General features: G+C 43.5%; 2 protein-coding genes across 2 annotated transcripts; one reads left to right on the forward strand and one right to left on the reverse strand.

Annotated features, from left to right (window-relative positions):
* Window positions 1-240: 240 nt before the first annotated feature.
* lratd2b (LRAT domain containing 2b) lies at window positions 241-1,912 on the reverse strand. Its single transcript, XM_048261592.1, has 2 exons — window positions 1,797-1,912; window positions 241-1,713 (listed from the first exon to the last, which is right to left on the reverse strand). Exon 2 carries the CDS (start codon window positions 1,422-1,424, stop codon window positions 603-605), a length of 822 nt encoding a protein of 273 aa, XP_048117549.1. The 5' UTR covers window positions 1,425-1,713; window positions 1,797-1,912; the 3' UTR covers window positions 241-602.
* Window positions 1,913-9,663: 7,751 nt separating this feature from the next.
* klhl38b (kelch-like family member 38b) lies at window positions 9,664-14,162 on the forward strand. Its single transcript, XM_048261584.1, has 4 exons — window positions 9,664-9,901; window positions 10,712-12,071; window positions 12,197-12,302; window positions 12,473-14,162. The coding sequence occupies exons 1-4, from the start codon at window positions 9,885-9,887 to the stop codon at window positions 12,763-12,765; spliced, it is 1,776 nt and encodes a 591-aa protein (XP_048117541.1). The 5' UTR covers window positions 9,664-9,884; the 3' UTR covers window positions 12,766-14,162.
* The last annotated feature ends 2,105 nt before the right edge of the window (window positions 14,163-16,267 follow it).

Genomic DNA, 16,267 nt, shown 5'->3' on the forward strand with positions numbered 1-16,267 from the left:
CTAACACATGTGGAATTATGGCAATAATATTGGCACTATGTGGGATTAGGCAAAAAAGCTTATTGCATTGGCTCATTTAAACACATGGGTTAGGGCACTCAAAAATCTACCATGAAGATCACTTGCATCCCATGTGTAAAAACAAAATAAAAGCAATTTATGAAAAATATGCCATTTATTTATTTGTTAAAATACACTCAGTCATTGATTGGCTATGAATTTGTCAGGAGATCATGAAAATAAAATTGAGTAAAGCTTTAATCACAGTATTGACTGAAGCAACTTTACGTGACTTATACCAAAGAGTGGCTTTATTATAAACGCCTAAAAAGTAGCTAACACCTGAGTTAGTCACTTGAGCGTTTAGCTCACTTGACAAAACGGGTGCGTAAAAAAGTGTTCGGGCTAAAAATTCATACATTTACAAAACTATTCTACTGGAATGGGAAGCTATGTTCCAACCAATCAAAGGTTAAGACTCGGAGATAATGGTTGACATTGTCTAACAAGAGTGCTATTGATCATGTCACTATCCACAGTTGTAGTGCATGTCATCTTTCAGAGGCCACACATCCAATAACAAACCAACAGCTTTTACTCCATTAATTGGGATCCTGCTCATTCTTCGTGTCGTCTGTGCAGTTTAGATGATTGGATAGCTCCTGTACGACTGCTACTTTGCCAATTTGGTCGTTCCTCCTTTTCTCCATAATTAAGTCCTCCAAACTTTGAAATTCCAAAACGTGGCTTCTCTTTTCAGATAGTTGTAACTTCATCCTGTATGGCTGCTTTCCAATTCGTATTTCCCCACCAATTTTGAATTCGCGCTTGCCAAATTTGCACCAAGCTGCAAAGCACTCGGAGTTTCTCCAATTTAGCTCTCTATCTTTAGCTCCGACTTGCTCCATTGCGTTCTGCACCACCACGTCAGGGTTCAATGGTCGGAATTTATAAATGTCGTTGACTATTCTGCCTCTTTTGCCTTGACTGGCGTCCGTCAAAAAATTGTTTCTAACCTCTGCCCTGTGTAAATGAACCACCTGGAAGTCTCCGACATACACTGCCCAGTGTGGATAGTGACCATTAGCAACAAATTCAATTAAGTCACCGGGTTTGCACTTGTTCAGAAGATTTTCAGGTGAGTGCGTTCCCATTTCTATCAATGTTAGGCTCCTTTCATACACGCATTCCTCTCGGTAGTAAATGGCACACTCCAACTCATTCCCCATGTCACTCTGATGGTCTTCCTCGTTTGCCTCTCTGTCGGTCCCTTCAAGGTTGTCGTCCTGATCGTCGTCATCGTTCGAGAAGATATAGGACACTCCGATGCGCGGACAGTCATCCTCCGGGTCGAACCCGTTCGGATCTGCAGTCGGAACTTCTGCGTAACTTAGATGTGTCAATTTCTCCACCTGATTCCCCATGCCACTGTCCGACAGCCGCGTATACAGGTGACAGACTTGAAGGACTTTGACAACGCAGCACGTAATCCGACGTGGTCAAACCTAATTTTTAGGTGCGCAAAGGTTCAATTCCTTTGGGGTGTTTCGTTTGCATGATGTTACCGATATATCGGAGTCTATAAAGAGGTGAGTTCGGTTGAAGTCGGGTTTCGACAGTTTTAAGTTTCAGAAGCTGATACTGGAAAAAGGCGATCCAAGCAGGTGTGTTACACCTGTTCTCTTCCTGGTCATGATCGCAAACACCAACAGCCTGCAAGAAGAAAGTCACATACTTTGGTAACTGTTCAGTTTCTCAAATGTTGCACAAAATTAATAACTTCTACAATTGTCTACCTGTTCAAATTTCTTTGGTGCCCCCGTTTCCTAGCTTCGTAGCCTAGTGTAACCGTAGTCGAGCAGGATTCTCGGAGTTCTGGCAACTACAGCGCTCAAAGCGGCGTTGGGTATCTACGGCAATAATTACACAACACGTTGTCACTTAAAGAGACAGCACACACTCTAAGATGCCGGATGTCAGAATGAAAGTTTGGACGAGGAATAACGTCTGAAGTATAACAAACAGAGTGGTTCTTTCCGAAATATGTTTTCTCATATCTTATTATAATGCGTCATATTTTTTGGGAAACAAAATAGCATTTTTGAATTATGAATTATACATCTGACAGGGCAGTGAACCGTGAAGCTTTTACACACTGACAAATAAGAGTCTGGTTCTCTAGAATTGCAATAATCCACAATATAGATTTTAAAAAATCATATCATTATATTTTTTAGGATAAACTAACAAGTGTGTGTTTGTGAATTGCGTGTCCTCTAATCTATAATCTCAAATAAACCATGCAATGCCTGAACTACACCAATGTCAGCGTTACGCAACATTATTGATGGTAGAATCCAACCAGGAACAGCAAGTTCAAGGAGAAATAATGAGGCAGTGCATGTAGCCTGCCGAGGACAGGTGGCTCGCTCACACGCCCGCCTGTGAAGTCGCTGCGGTGTGCTCTGCGCTGCCAAACAGCTGGCTGCGCGCTGTCTGTCACTCACCCTGGCCACTCACGTTCCTACTGCCGCCGGCAGCGTGCCCCACTTTTTAATTACCTGTCGCAACAGCTGGCCAGGGTATAGTCGTGTTTGTTTTCCCCTCTACGTTAGTGTGATGTCTGTCTGTCTGTCGCCGAGGGGCATTCCTGTCCCCTAAGCAACACGTGCACACACACACACACACACACACACACACACAATCAAATGATTACTTTCCCCAAACTCCTTACATGCTCTGTGAGTCTTAATGTACCAAATTGTACTGATCTTTCTGTTGTTTAAGTGACATGTTACTGTGATGCATGAGGAGGTCTGTGAATGATATATACTGGTGAATTTGGAACTTTTGTGGTTATCTAAATTATTTATTGATTTTTATTATATTTCATAGAGTTGCACTGTGCAGCTATTTTAAGATGGTTTCAGCTCTTCCCATTTTCAGTTGCCACTGTCAGACAGATGGCAGATAGCCACTGTTGCGCAGACAGCAACTTTTTCACCACTCTTTCATGCCTTGGTAAACCTGACGAGAGTGTGTCTCTTCAGATTGAATTTACAGACAAAAGAATCCCTCAGGGTTACCATAACTCAACTTAAAAACAACATCTCATTTAATTCCGGTGCAACTGCAGTGGAGGGTTCTGGGTTCTGTTTTCTGTCTGGACTTTTTGTTGTGGTATCACAGTGAGTGCACAGGGCTCCTGTCAGCAGTGAGGGTGGCCTTGTCAAATCGCCTGCGTCCGACTGGTTCGTTCAAAGAGCCAGGCACCAGCAGGAGTCTTAGGGAGCCTCCGAAACAACAGCTCAGCAAGGCTCGTGGGCCACCGGTAAACAAACTCCAATGTACCACAGGGCACTTTTTGTTTCCGCCGGGTGCACTGCAGTTGCATCAGAAGAATTTTAAGCAGCTAACAGTAAGCCCCTTAAGACCCCCTTTCCTCTGTGGATTTTACAGAGGGGGGGTATATTTCTCTTACACAAACACACACTCACACACACACATACACACACACACACACACACACACACACCCCCCACCCCCAAAATCAAAGGTGGATTAGGGGCTTCGTTGGCACCCTGGCGTGGATCTCTTTGTGTCATGTTAGGGAAGCGAGCCCATATCAAGCACACCAAGCATGTAGTGTGGCCTGGGAAGTGTGTGGGGGGGGGGGGTTGTTGTTGAGGTGATTATCGGATGATCTGAACACCCCTGCTGTTTCCTGGATCGCCAGGACAGGGTTTGGCGCTCTCTGAGTCTTAGCCTCTTTTACCTGCTGGCCGGGCCACTTGGACAGACCATGTCTGCCCTGGCATGTGTTTATCAACCTGAACCAGTCTGGTGGATACACCTGCTGAAGTCACCATGCTCTCAGAGCAAGAGTGACTGCTAGGGGAGCGGCAGTTATTACATTACATTACATTACATTTGGCTGACGCATTTTTAACCAAAGCGACTAACAACATGGTGAACAGTTATCAAAGAGGTTATCGCCTCATATGAGTTAATGATTGCACCTAGTGGCAGTGTGATAGCAATCATGTGGATGGTGCAAATAAATGGCTTGTGGTTGGAGTCTGTGGCAGTTACAAAGGGAGCTGTGGGCAGTAATGGTTAAAGGGTGTTATACTGACATCTAGTGAGGCAGAAAAAAAGAAGGATCCTTTAAACGGTATGAAAGGTTTTGCATGCTGCTGAAAAACACAGGAATGTGTTCATCATGAGGCATATTGTTTCATACTGTTACTATCTTATGTAATCATACAGAGTATTGTACACAATGAGATACTTTGTGCATCGCAATAATCACTTGAGTCATGATCATGTTTGGAGGGCATGTTAGAAGTCTGTCAATCAGTCTTTCAGGCTTCGTTTGTCATGTTTTGCTCCCCGGCCACACAGTCGGTTCACATTATCATGAGTGCAGGCTTCTCTTTCTGGAGACATTATTGCTTTCCAACCTCGGCCCACTGGAACTAGTGCAATCACTCTGGGTCATATCAAAGAAAGGCCTCGAAAAGTGGGTCATCCAGGACCTAAACACAACGTGGCCCAATTTACTCTCCGATCCTTTGATTGGCTGGCCAAGAGTTCGGAGTGGAACAGTGAAATGGATTTGAAATGAAATGCAGAGAATGTAGTTCCACAACAAATGTCTCCTTTTTTGAAAGAAGTGACCCAGACATGAGGAAAAGTGAAAACACAAGCGATTTAGGGCAATTGTGAAATCTGAAGTTGAGCTTATATGAACACTGTCACACTTGCTGGAGTATGGTGGGTAACAAGCTTTTTCGATGCTCAGTCGAACTATATGTATATCTCAGTGGCAGGGTCACTGTTGGTCATTTTCAAGTGAAGCCTTTGCTGATATGCAAAGAATCCTCTCATTTGTTATTAATCTTTCAGAACGTTTGAAGGTGGAAATTGATATGCAATTACCATCAGAAAACACTGGAGCTACATCATAAACATGCACATATGACAGTTTAATTGAATGAAACAATGCTGCCTAACGTTGTGTCAGTGCTGTGGATGTTATGGCAACAGTACCTCGTATGCCATGGGCTTTTCTGTGAAAAAAGAGACACCACTTAAAGATGTCCACTTGAAGAGGGTTGCAAATCAAAGGCTGTGACTGAGGACCGAAGATGAAAAGATGATAAAGGAGGTATCGGACCCTCTCTGAGTATTTGCTTTTCTTCAGCGTATCACATGATCCCTTCATTTGTTTTAAACCACAGCACTCCAGTCGTTGCCAAGTGCATGCATGCATATAAACGCATAAATACACAGAGAGAGAGAGAGAGACAGATACACAAGAGGTAGGATTTCAAAGAGCTACCCTAATTGTCTCAATTATTCCCAATTCCTTCTTATTATCACACAAGACAGGGCTTTTAGAAATGTTATTCCCCATATGCCCACTCTATCTTTGAAATCGTTTGTAACCAAGCATGAGGAATAGCCCTACTGGATGCTATTCAACTGAACTGAGTACGCTTCAGTGTGACTAGATGTGCACTGTCCTGTGCTGTACATTCCTGCCCTGTCGTTTATCGGGTAGAGGTGGTGGGACAGGCTTTCTTGTCGCTCATGACCGGACACTTACAGAGTTGCTGCCTGCACAACATGACTCATTTGAATACCATACTTTCAAGTTAAACCTGTTGGTTATTTATCATCCTCCAGGACAACCTGGCTGCTTTGTGCATTGAATTAGACATTCTACTATCGGCAGTTCCTATGGATAGCTACCTATTATAGTGATGCAGAAAAATAGAGGGACCATGTAGATGGCGCTCTCGCACTCCAAATCGTCTGATCGACTCTGGGGAGCAGCCAGCAATCTCACCCGTTCAGGGGCCAGGCGGTTAGACAGCAGTTTTGAGATCCAATCTTTTTATTGCATCTGTAGTGTCTAGTCACTAAATATACACATTCATTTATTGTATGGTCCCCCATGAACGGAATTCCACGAACCTTAGCATGCATTCAGAGGGTGTCATAATGATCCTAAACTTCAAATTCTGTGTAGTTTTGAATCAGCCAGAGATACCTGCGATTACAATGCCTCATTTTTGCTTTTTCATTTTTAATTATACATGAAATGTGGATATGGGATGGGTTGACACGACCCCTAACATTCAAAAAATGTGGTCTTCCTAAGCCCTGCGGTTCTCGAGATATTCACAGAAAACTGTGTCCACCTACTCTCCTTTCGGGGGTCCAGTCCGGCGGGGGGTTGACGGATGACGGATCAAAATGACAAACAATGGTTCTGTGTCATCCTTGTGCACATGCCCAACAAGTTTTGTGCACCCCGGTCTTTCAGTGTCCCGGGAATCGTTGACACAAATTTACTGAAGAACAAAATCAATGTTAAAAAAATAAATCCAGAAGAATGAAGTGCGCGGCGGTCATAATAAATGACAGTTTTGGGATCATGTAGGACAGTTGCATGTATTGACTGATGTGTTGAGTCCATTCAAATCCAGGTATTCCCCACTGAGATGGCGTCCAAGGAAGAGGTGGAAGAGAGAGCGAGAAAGAGAGAGATAGTTACTTTATTCATCTCAAGGGAAATTTTCTATTACATATTTGTACTGCTGTCTCAGTCCACATATAATGGGCCTTTGTACTGCTGTCTCCATAGTCATAATCAGTGTATGACATCTCACCTGCAGCTCACTACCATAGAGTCAGGACGATGGAATATTAGGATCCAGGCTTTTATTCTTTTCAATGAGGTGCCAGTGCCCCTCAAGGGAGAGATGCAAGTTTGTGTCACCCCATCATGTGTTCCACCAGTATTTCCCTGACTACAATTTTAAAGACTACCGGAAGAGGCTGGCCTTTTATGCTCAATTTGCAAGGGTGTGGTTCAAATGATGGTCATAGATACAACGTCCTGTGATTGGCTTTCTCTTCCCGCCGTTTCAGTCAGCCACACCCAGACACACCTACACACACCTACTTGCTATTAACATATTAGGCAGGCTCCTCAGGTAGAAATGTTATACAGGATGTTCTAAACATTCTTACACTTAATTTATTGTACTCCTTGTACTGAGACTATAAAAATGATACCAAACATGAATACATTTACAGTTAATAACATACATACATAACAAACATAATTCAGGTAAAGTTAACCCTAACCAAAAACAGAACAAAGGAGATTGCGGACAGATGGTAGGAGCAAATGGTGCCAGTGGGGAGCATTTCCCACCTACATCTGCATTGAATAGATCAAAGGAAAAGGGAGAGAATACACTCTCAATGTAAATGGAGCCTCCATCTAGTCTGGGGCAAGAAACGGTCATACAAAATTATTTGCATCACAGCCTACTATTCTATTATTGTCTCGATTTTCATATACTCTTGATTCTATTACACATATAACAGTGACATGCAGTGAATTTAATTACTTGAAATTCATAATATGTAAAAATAAGAAAAACTGAAGCATAATGTACCTTATATGAATAGAAATGACAACACTTGAAATGGTGGTTAAATATTAAAATAAATTGGAATGGCAAGTGAAAAGCAATTTACCTTACAGCATTTCCATGAGGCCAACCTGATAAAGTGAAGAAGTGTGAACATGAACCTAATTAATGTGCCGTGGGTGTTGCTGGTTTCAGGGAGCTATGTTGAGGCTGGTCCTATTGGTTCTCTTGGTGATCTGAATGCATAGACCCAATAGAATCAAAAGGGAGACATTCTACCGATGTCCTATCAAGCGTATTTGACAGGTTTGTTTGATTTGTTTAATATTTACCTCTTTGAGGTTTGTTTCTTTTCAGCTCACTTTTTGCATCTGTTTCATCATGTACATCTTATACAAGTTTGAAGTACATTTTTATTGATACAAGTGGTAAAATGACAACAGGCGACTGTCATCAATGCTAAGTACGGTGTCCTGGCAAACACATTGCGGCCGCTCTTTACTCTAACAATTGTGAGAATTATCTAATTAAACTTAAGTTGATACATTAGTCTAACCAAATCCTTTTGAAAGTACAGCAAACAATCTTTATTTGAAACGACGGTTTAAATGGTTTACTCAACCATCAGTGCAGCCATGGGTCACGCAGCTGGATAAGCGATAAGCTTTAGAGATCATTCATGCAAAGTCTAAATTCAATGTGAATAGGAGATCAAATTGTTTTATGAATGCATCAGTTTTACCAAACTGTTTGTTTTTTCCAGGTGATGGCAGATAAAACCAACACAACCAGTGCTGGAGTATGGCTCATACACAGCACATCACAGAAGAGTTGAAGATTATTTCTGGCCTGCCAACGGAATGAGAAATGCTCAGATATTTATCTGTGTAACACTACCCTATGACCAGTTCCAACATATAGGTAACAAGCTCAGTTAAAACACTTTCAAATCTCACAATGGAAGATCTAGAATTAATTAGAAATAATCTCACAGTCAATGTGTCATGATGTGCAATTGTTCTCAGGTAAACATCTGCAGTACGTTGGAGATTATGCATTTGAACAAGATATTCCAGAGGATTTTCATGAAGATCTTTTCATGAGGATTTTCATGAGGACCTAATTGATCACTCACAAAACGCTCACCAACCAAACATGCAATATCTTAGCATGCACATGTCATGTAGTACTCTTCATTCAGGCCCATAATAGAGGACAGTACAAATCCTGTGGTACAGTATTGTGTGTGACGCTGAAGAGGCACTAGAGGGGGCTGTTTATCAAAGCAAGCAGTATGGGAGCCATTAGCGCTGGGCTAAAGTTGCCTCAGTGGTATGACAGCAATGCTGCACGGTGTGGGAGACTAACACAGCTGACCTTTCAGCCTCGTCTGGTGGGGCTGATAGTGAATTGTGCTCACGCCAACTGGACAGGCAGGACTAGGGCCCCTTGTCACAGGGACCAAACGAACCAATTCATTGTCACATAAATAGCTGTCAGTTGATTCACCAAGGTGGGCACCTCAGCTGTCCTCCTCGCTCAGCCGGGGCCATCGGTGCTCTGTTTTGTTTGGAGGGTTACCCTGGCAACCTAATGCCAGCGTCTGAAGGCTTTGGGGGGACAGGAGACAGAAGTGACGAGGGTCGCTTTTCCAAGCACAGAGCCAATTCCTCAAATAACCCTCTAGTGCAAACTATGCCTCTATTTCGCTGTAAACATGTATGTTAACACACCCACAGACAGACACACACAAACACACACACACACACACACACCTACACATACACACACACACACTAAAGCAACGATGCACATTTGCAAGTATATATGCATGCACACACGCATGCATATTTACACTAAGACTTGTGTACATGCATAGACAAAGTTCACAAAGGGTTTACAAAGACACACACACACACACACACACACACACACACACACACACACACAAAAAACACACACCCATGCAATCACACTGATACGCTGACACACACACACACACACACACACATACACACAGCGACACACACAAAGAGCAGCACATGGCCTGGAGTCAGCTCAGACGTGTTATGCAGACAAGAGTGAAACCCAGGCTAGGTGGAAAAAGAGGGAGAAGGGGAGAGGGAGAGGGAGAGGGAGTCACGTGTGTTTCTGCTGCTGCTCTTGCAGGGATGGGGGAGCTATTCCTGGGGCTGGAATGTACACAGTGGCCTCGTGGAGAGACCCCTCCACAACAAAACAACACGCCACACATTTCCCTATAAACACCCACCAGACAGCAGCGGTTTTTAAGAAAGTAAAGATTCAGACAGACTGAACATGTTTGTCAGTGGGAGGGAAAGGTAGTGGTCATTTTTTTATGATTTTGTATTAAAGTATTAACATTTTGTATTAACATTAAGAAGACCTGAGAACAGCATTGGATACAGGATGTGCCCTGGGAAAAGGTAAGACTCGCTTGCAGAGCTGCAGAACTAGTGGACCGACAGCTGAAATAGTTTATCAGGAGCAGTATTGTAAACCAACTAATAAATCATTAAAATACCCAAAAATAATAACTAAATGTATGATTTCTTAGACCAGAACTGTGAATGCAAGCAGATAAATTGGTATCCATAAGGTATTACAAAAGTTAAAATGCTGGATGTGAGATATTGGAACATACAGTTGCAAATAATTTTTACATTTATGGTATCCTCAACTGTTATTTTTCACTGATAATCTAGCAGAAAAAAAAATAAGTAGCCAAATTATAACTTGTTTTACACAATGATGAACACATTTCTGTAATGCTGTCAAATGCACAAACTAGTGACATTTATGTAGGATGTTCAAAGTGCAGCTGGATATGAAACGTTTGTGTCAGGGACAGAAAGTCACAGTGGCAGTGTAAGTAATCTGACTTGATGCCTTATTGGTGACACTGCTTTGTGGGGATTAGCGAGTGTCCATAATAATAATCTTGTAAAATGTTTGCGTCCAAGCACTGAAACCATCAAGGACAAAGAGCTGGAACAGGAACTGACAGCTGAGGCCTTACATAACCATTTTGATAAAGTTAACTGCTTTAAAGAGCAAACTCTTGATGGTTATTTTTATGATGTTCAAAGCACATCAAGGCCATGCAACATCACTCTTTCAGGTTTTATGAGCACATTTAGTTAAAACAAGGCAAAATCCAACTGAAAACCAATCGCCTTTATTTTTTTCCCATGATTTTCTGCCACACTCCTGCAACCGCCATTTTGTTTTTCTAGAATGGAACAGCCATCACCTGATGTGCTGCACTACAAAGACAAGGAGCTGGTCTCCAGTCTGCTCCTGCAGCTGAACCACCTGAGGAAAGAGCGGATCCTCACGGACGTGGTCCTGTGCTGTGGAGACACGGAGCTCGCCTGCCATCGCAACGTCCTGGTCTCCAGCAGCCCCTACTTCCACGCCATGTTCTGCAGCAGCTTCCAGGAGAGTGTCCAGCCACGGGTGGTCCTCAGGGGCATGCCTCCGGAGGTGCTGAGCACCGTGGTGGACTACGTCTACACGGGGGCCGCTAACATCACGGCCGACCTGGCGCTGCCGCTGATGCAGGCGGCGTCCATGCTGCAGTACGGCCGGCTGTTCGAGGCCTGCTCGGCGTTCCTGCAGACGCAGCTGGGTGCGGAGAACTGCCTGGACATGCTCCGTCTGGCCGAGGCGCTGCACTGCGGCAGCCTGCGCGAGCGCGCCCGCGAGGTGACCGCCCGCTGCTTTCCGGCCGTCGCCGCCTCCGACGACTTTCCGGAGATCTCGCTGGCCGAGCTCACGGACGTGCTCGGCGACGATCGGCTGTGCGCCGGCGAGGAGCAGGTGTTCGAGACCGTGCTGGCCTGGGTCCGGCACAACGCGCCTGCCCGCAGCGGGGCCCTCCATGGCCTCTTCAGCAAGCTGCGGCTGCGCCACGTCCACCCCACCTACCTCGTCCAGTTCATGGCTGGCGAGCCGCTGGTGCGGGCGTCACCGTTGTGCTTGGAGCTCATCGAGGCCGCACAGCGGTTGCTGTTCTCCATCGGGGCAGCACCGTGCCCCAGCGTGATCGACGACATGTGGGATTCCCCTCGACGAGAGGCGTGCCACGAAGCCCTCGTGCTGGTCGGGGGGCGCAAGAATGGCCAACAGACGTCCCGCGAGGCGCTGCTGTTCGACGAAGTCACACAGCAGTGGCAGAGCCTCGCCAAGCTCCCCGTGCGCCTCTACCGGGCCTCCTATGCTTGCGTCCAGGGGGTCCTGTACGTATTAGGCGGGCTGGTGGTGTCCACTGGCAGCAGAGTGGGCACCCCTTCCGACGCGGTCTACACCCTCTCCCTCAAGACCAACCAGTGGAGGGCAGCCGAGCCCATGCTGGCGCCCCACTATGCCCACCAGAGCGTCTCCCATATGCACTTTCTCTTCACTCTGGGTGGGCTAGCAGTGGACGGGCAACTGTCCGGCACTGTCGAAAGGTACAACACCATGTTCAACCAGTGGGAGACCATGGCCCCCATGCCAAGCCCTGTACTGCATCCAGCTGTGGCCGCTCACGACCAGAGGATATATGTCATCGGAGGAGAGGATGCAGAGCAGAATCCAGTCCGCATGATACAGGTACTGACCATTGTAAACACAAAGCGACCCTGAAAGCATGTTTATGTAATGAAAAGACTCAGACGTAAACAAACATACATAAAAGCCATCTGTATTCAACACGTATTTCCGACTGTGCCCCACAGGTGTACCACATGGCGAGGAATCTGTGGTGTAAAATTGAAACCAGGATGGTGAAAAACGTATGTGCCCCAGCTGCAGTCATTGATGACAAAATCTACATTGTAGGAGGTACAGCCTGAATTTGCATTTTTTGGTCAGCATTAGTTTAGTTATATGCAGTATGTTAAAGTATGGATCTAATGACTGCCCTACGCAGTTAACAGAGTAGTGGCAATTATGAAACAACCAACAGTGTGCCTTTGTTCAACACTGCACATGCTTTCCATGTCATTCTGTAGGGTACACCCGAAGAACGATCGCTTATGACACCAAAGCCAACAGGTTTGTGAAATGTGAGAGCATGAAAGACAGGAGAATGCACCACTCAGCCACAGCGATAAACAACAAGCTCTACGTGACTGGAGGCCGCTACATCAACAACCATGATGTCATCAAGGACTCGGATGGCTTTGATTGCTACGACCCTGAGTCAGATGCATGGAGCTCCAAGGGTAAGCTTCCCTACAGACTGTTTGACCACGGCTCCGTTCCTTTGATCGGTGTCTCCGCCGGCAAATCTTTCACTTCTTGAGGACTGTCAGAAGAGAAAAGAGCTTTTAACAGAAATAAGTTTTTTGCTGAATCAAAGTAGCATAGTGCAATAAAATACTCTACAGCCATTGAATAAGCCCTTTGACCAAACAGATGCATATGACATGGTTTGGGTCAGTTGAACTCGTCTCCATGGAGACATTATTTTTTTTTGCCAACTCAGGTTTGAACTGCATGTTCTGATTTGCGTCTGAGTTTTTACAAACGTTTGCACAGAAGTTTTGGATCAAGCTAAAAAAGGAGGTCCCTGGCAGATGTATGCCTCAAGCTGAAGAGCGCTCACCTGTTTCCCCAAGTGCCTTCATGTTAATGTCTTTGACATGGGGCACTGCTCTGTTTACATATATGCTATAATATTGTATTCCAGATGGGTTTTTTATTTTTGTCTTTGAAAGGGAATGTCTTTTATATATGTTTGTGATCTTGGACAGATAATCTGACCTCAAACATTTGACTCCAGAGTAAACAGTAGGCCTAACCATTAAGGATAAAGTATTGAAATCAGTTAAATTTAAGAAGTCCAAGTACTGACCTTTCTTCATACATTCCTCTAGAGCAGCATTCATGGAATCCCTTAATAGTTCTGAGACACCGCATCAATCACTTACAAATATGGGATTTTAGTTTAGCCCAAATAATTTGGCTCAAAACTGCTGCTTTAATAGTTCCCTAAAAGAAACATCACAAGTTTAATGCCAAATAATCTTGCAGTATGAGATAAGAAAAGCACACATCACATCGGTATGTGATAATAAAGCCTAATTTCTTTTTCATGTCTTTTTTTTTTCCGTGCATACTATCACAAGCATACAACTCAATGGAGTATACCCATACCATCACAATGGCGCTACTGGTAGCAATAGCTAATAAGTGTAGCTGACTTGTGTTTACAGATTCTCTCCAGTCTCCTTGTCTTCATGTCTGACTGCTATGGCTGAGCAGAGCCAGCCAGCCACTGGCTGATGAAATAGCAGAGTGCATTTGTGTAATTGAGAATGATTTGACAGTGTTTATCCAGGGCTAGTTAGCGCTGCTGGCTGTGGGTGTGTTGTTGCTAGCATGTGTGTGTGTTTCAGATTTCAGCATGATAGATGAACATATGCCACAGAGAGGGTCATTTGGGTTGTCCCTCACAATACACAAACACACATCAATGTTTTTTTTTTATTATTTGCTTACAAACCAGTTGACTGATGTACACAGAAGTTTCTATTGATTTGTTTGTGTTTCTCACTTGTCAGGAAAATTCCAACTGTTTGACTGATTGTTTATTACTCTGTTTAATTTGCTTTTATAATGAAATTACAGATTGTAGTGGTCCGTCTGTTTATTTTGTATGCTCAGTTAAAAAAATACAACTGCATTGTTAAAATGTTATTTGCCTCTTTTCTTTGGGTATTTAAAGAATGGCTTGTATCTACTGCAATAATGCCTCTCTTGCCCCAGTGATTGGGAAGCCTCATTCCTACTGAGCAAGCCAAATAAATTGATAAACTACATTTGCTTTATCATATTAGCAAATCCTGTTGTTGCAGTCTTAAAAGTGAAATTCATTGACAGAATTGTGGCAAACATCACTGAGGAGGTGTCGGTGACCTTCAAGGAAACCAGAGAGTGTCGAGGAGTGAGCCTCACATGTCTTGACAGTGACATTCACTCACACCGGCTCAGGGTGTTACAACATGCCCAGGCCACATGGAATAACAACTAGAATAGGTCACACACTCAGCAGTCCCCTGCTCTGATCTAGTAAGCATCCTAATGATTAAGACAACTTATTATTATTATTGATATTATTATTATTATTATTATTATTATTATTATTATGTATACAATTGTGTAATATATCAATTTGTTTAAACACATTTAAACAGCAGAGTTTAACAATCCTTCAGATTTAGGCTACACATTTATTGTACTGTATACTATGTATCATAACAGTATGCTTCTGAAAAATTGAACATTTTTTATGGTTTAACAGATAGATTGAACAGCCATCATTTCTCAGCTAAACATAGCAGCACTCAATGTTGTGTTCATATCAGACAATCACATATTCTGATAGTGTGGAAAGTTGTTGAATATCAAGTGACAGCTAAAGCCTCTAGCTGACTGGGCACATGTGTGGAGTTCATGACTTACCTGGAACTGACTTAGAATTCCCGTAGCGCCTGGACATTCCATGCCAAAGGTTGCTCAGCAAATGCTGGGGGCCACAGACAGGGCTGTTGATGGGGGAATTGGGGAGGTGGGGGGTGTGTGGAAACTATAGGTGATCTCCAGGTTATTTTGGGAAACAAACAAGAGAGAACACTACACCCCGAGAATCATGTGGCTGACCCTAGGCTGCAGATGTGACGGCCCAGAGGGTAAATTGCAACATTTCGCTTGCCAGCTTCAGGGAATGATGAAATAATGGCGGGAGAGGAGCAGCGACAGGTGTGTGATCATCATCACTGCGGGACGGCACTAGTCAGGACTAGTCAGCTGGCACGTGGCCTCAACAGCTAAACAGACAAATGAGAATTCCTCATACATTTTCTGCAAAAGATTGATAGCATGAAGCTACTACATCTTTATCATTGCTTGACTACTTAGTTAAGTAGTTTAGCTTTCATCAGCCTAAAATTCCTATCTATCATACCTCATCTAGTGAACAAGTGCATTGGGTTAATAATAATGCTATGGACAGGTTCACACATGCATTTTCCACACATATTTTTTTCATTTTCAGTGTTCTTAAATAGCTGTGAGGAACCACAATTTGTTCCAGAAGATATCCTTTGAGGAGTGAGTAAGCCAGTGAGGTTTTGTTTTTATCTCTAAGGCATTCGGCCCCTTGCGTGAATGGCTAGGAAATCCCCATTCTGAGCCACTCCTGTGGGCCAAACGCTAGGCATAGCATGGGAAAGGATATTTTTAGTAGAAGAACAAATGTCACATGATGTTGAATGTTGCTTACCAGCATCTATTTGACTAACACTAACACTATCCCTGGGACACATGAGCTGGCTTCCATGGGAGATATTTTTTTATATATAAAAAAGTGGGTCATTTTTTTTAACCATAGTCTAAACAGTGGCTCTGACATCACTTATTCTGGACGGACGCCTAGCTGCAAGTTTGTTGTTTCAAATATTTGGGACTTGCAAAGTTCCTGATAGTTTAATGTTGACTATGCCGTTTTCATAGGAATTTTCTGTGATATTGATTTCTTTCAGATTAAGCATGATTTCACTCTACCTAAGCCTTCACTGATATGACATTCATAAGAATCAAGTTGGAATTAGAGCAATACAACTTTTCTTACATGTGCAGACCAATCTGATTATTATCACAATACAGAGTATATACAGGCTAAGCAAACTAATAAACATCAGATTCCATTAATCTGGAATCATGATGGTGGTATGACAGATCATACAATTGAATTTCAATCTGATTTCATAATTCACCTGATGTTTTTAATCGGAGTACAGAAT

The sequence above is a fragment of the Alosa alosa genome, chromosome 13 (assembly GCF_017589495.1).
Source record: "Alosa alosa isolate M-15738 ecotype Scorff River chromosome 13, AALO_Geno_1.1, whole genome shotgun sequence".
Classification (NCBI taxonomy): Eukaryota; Metazoa; Chordata; class Actinopteri; order Clupeiformes; family Clupeidae; genus Alosa; species Alosa alosa.

Bases quoted from the DNA above. Each gene is read 5' to 3' on its own strand.
- lratd2b (XM_048261592.1), bottom strand. From the start codon at position 1,424: ATGGGGAATCAGGTGGAGAAATTGACACATCTAAGTTACGCAGAAGTT.
- klhl38b (XM_048261584.1), top strand. The intron at 12,072-12,196 runs GTACTGACCATT...TGTGCCCCACAG, and splicing joins ATCCAGTCCGCATGATACAG to GTGTACCACATGGCGAGGAA. The intron at 12,303-12,472 runs GTACAGCCTGAA...GTCATTCTGTAG, and splicing joins CAAAATCTACATTGTAGGAG to GGTACACCCGAAGAACGATC.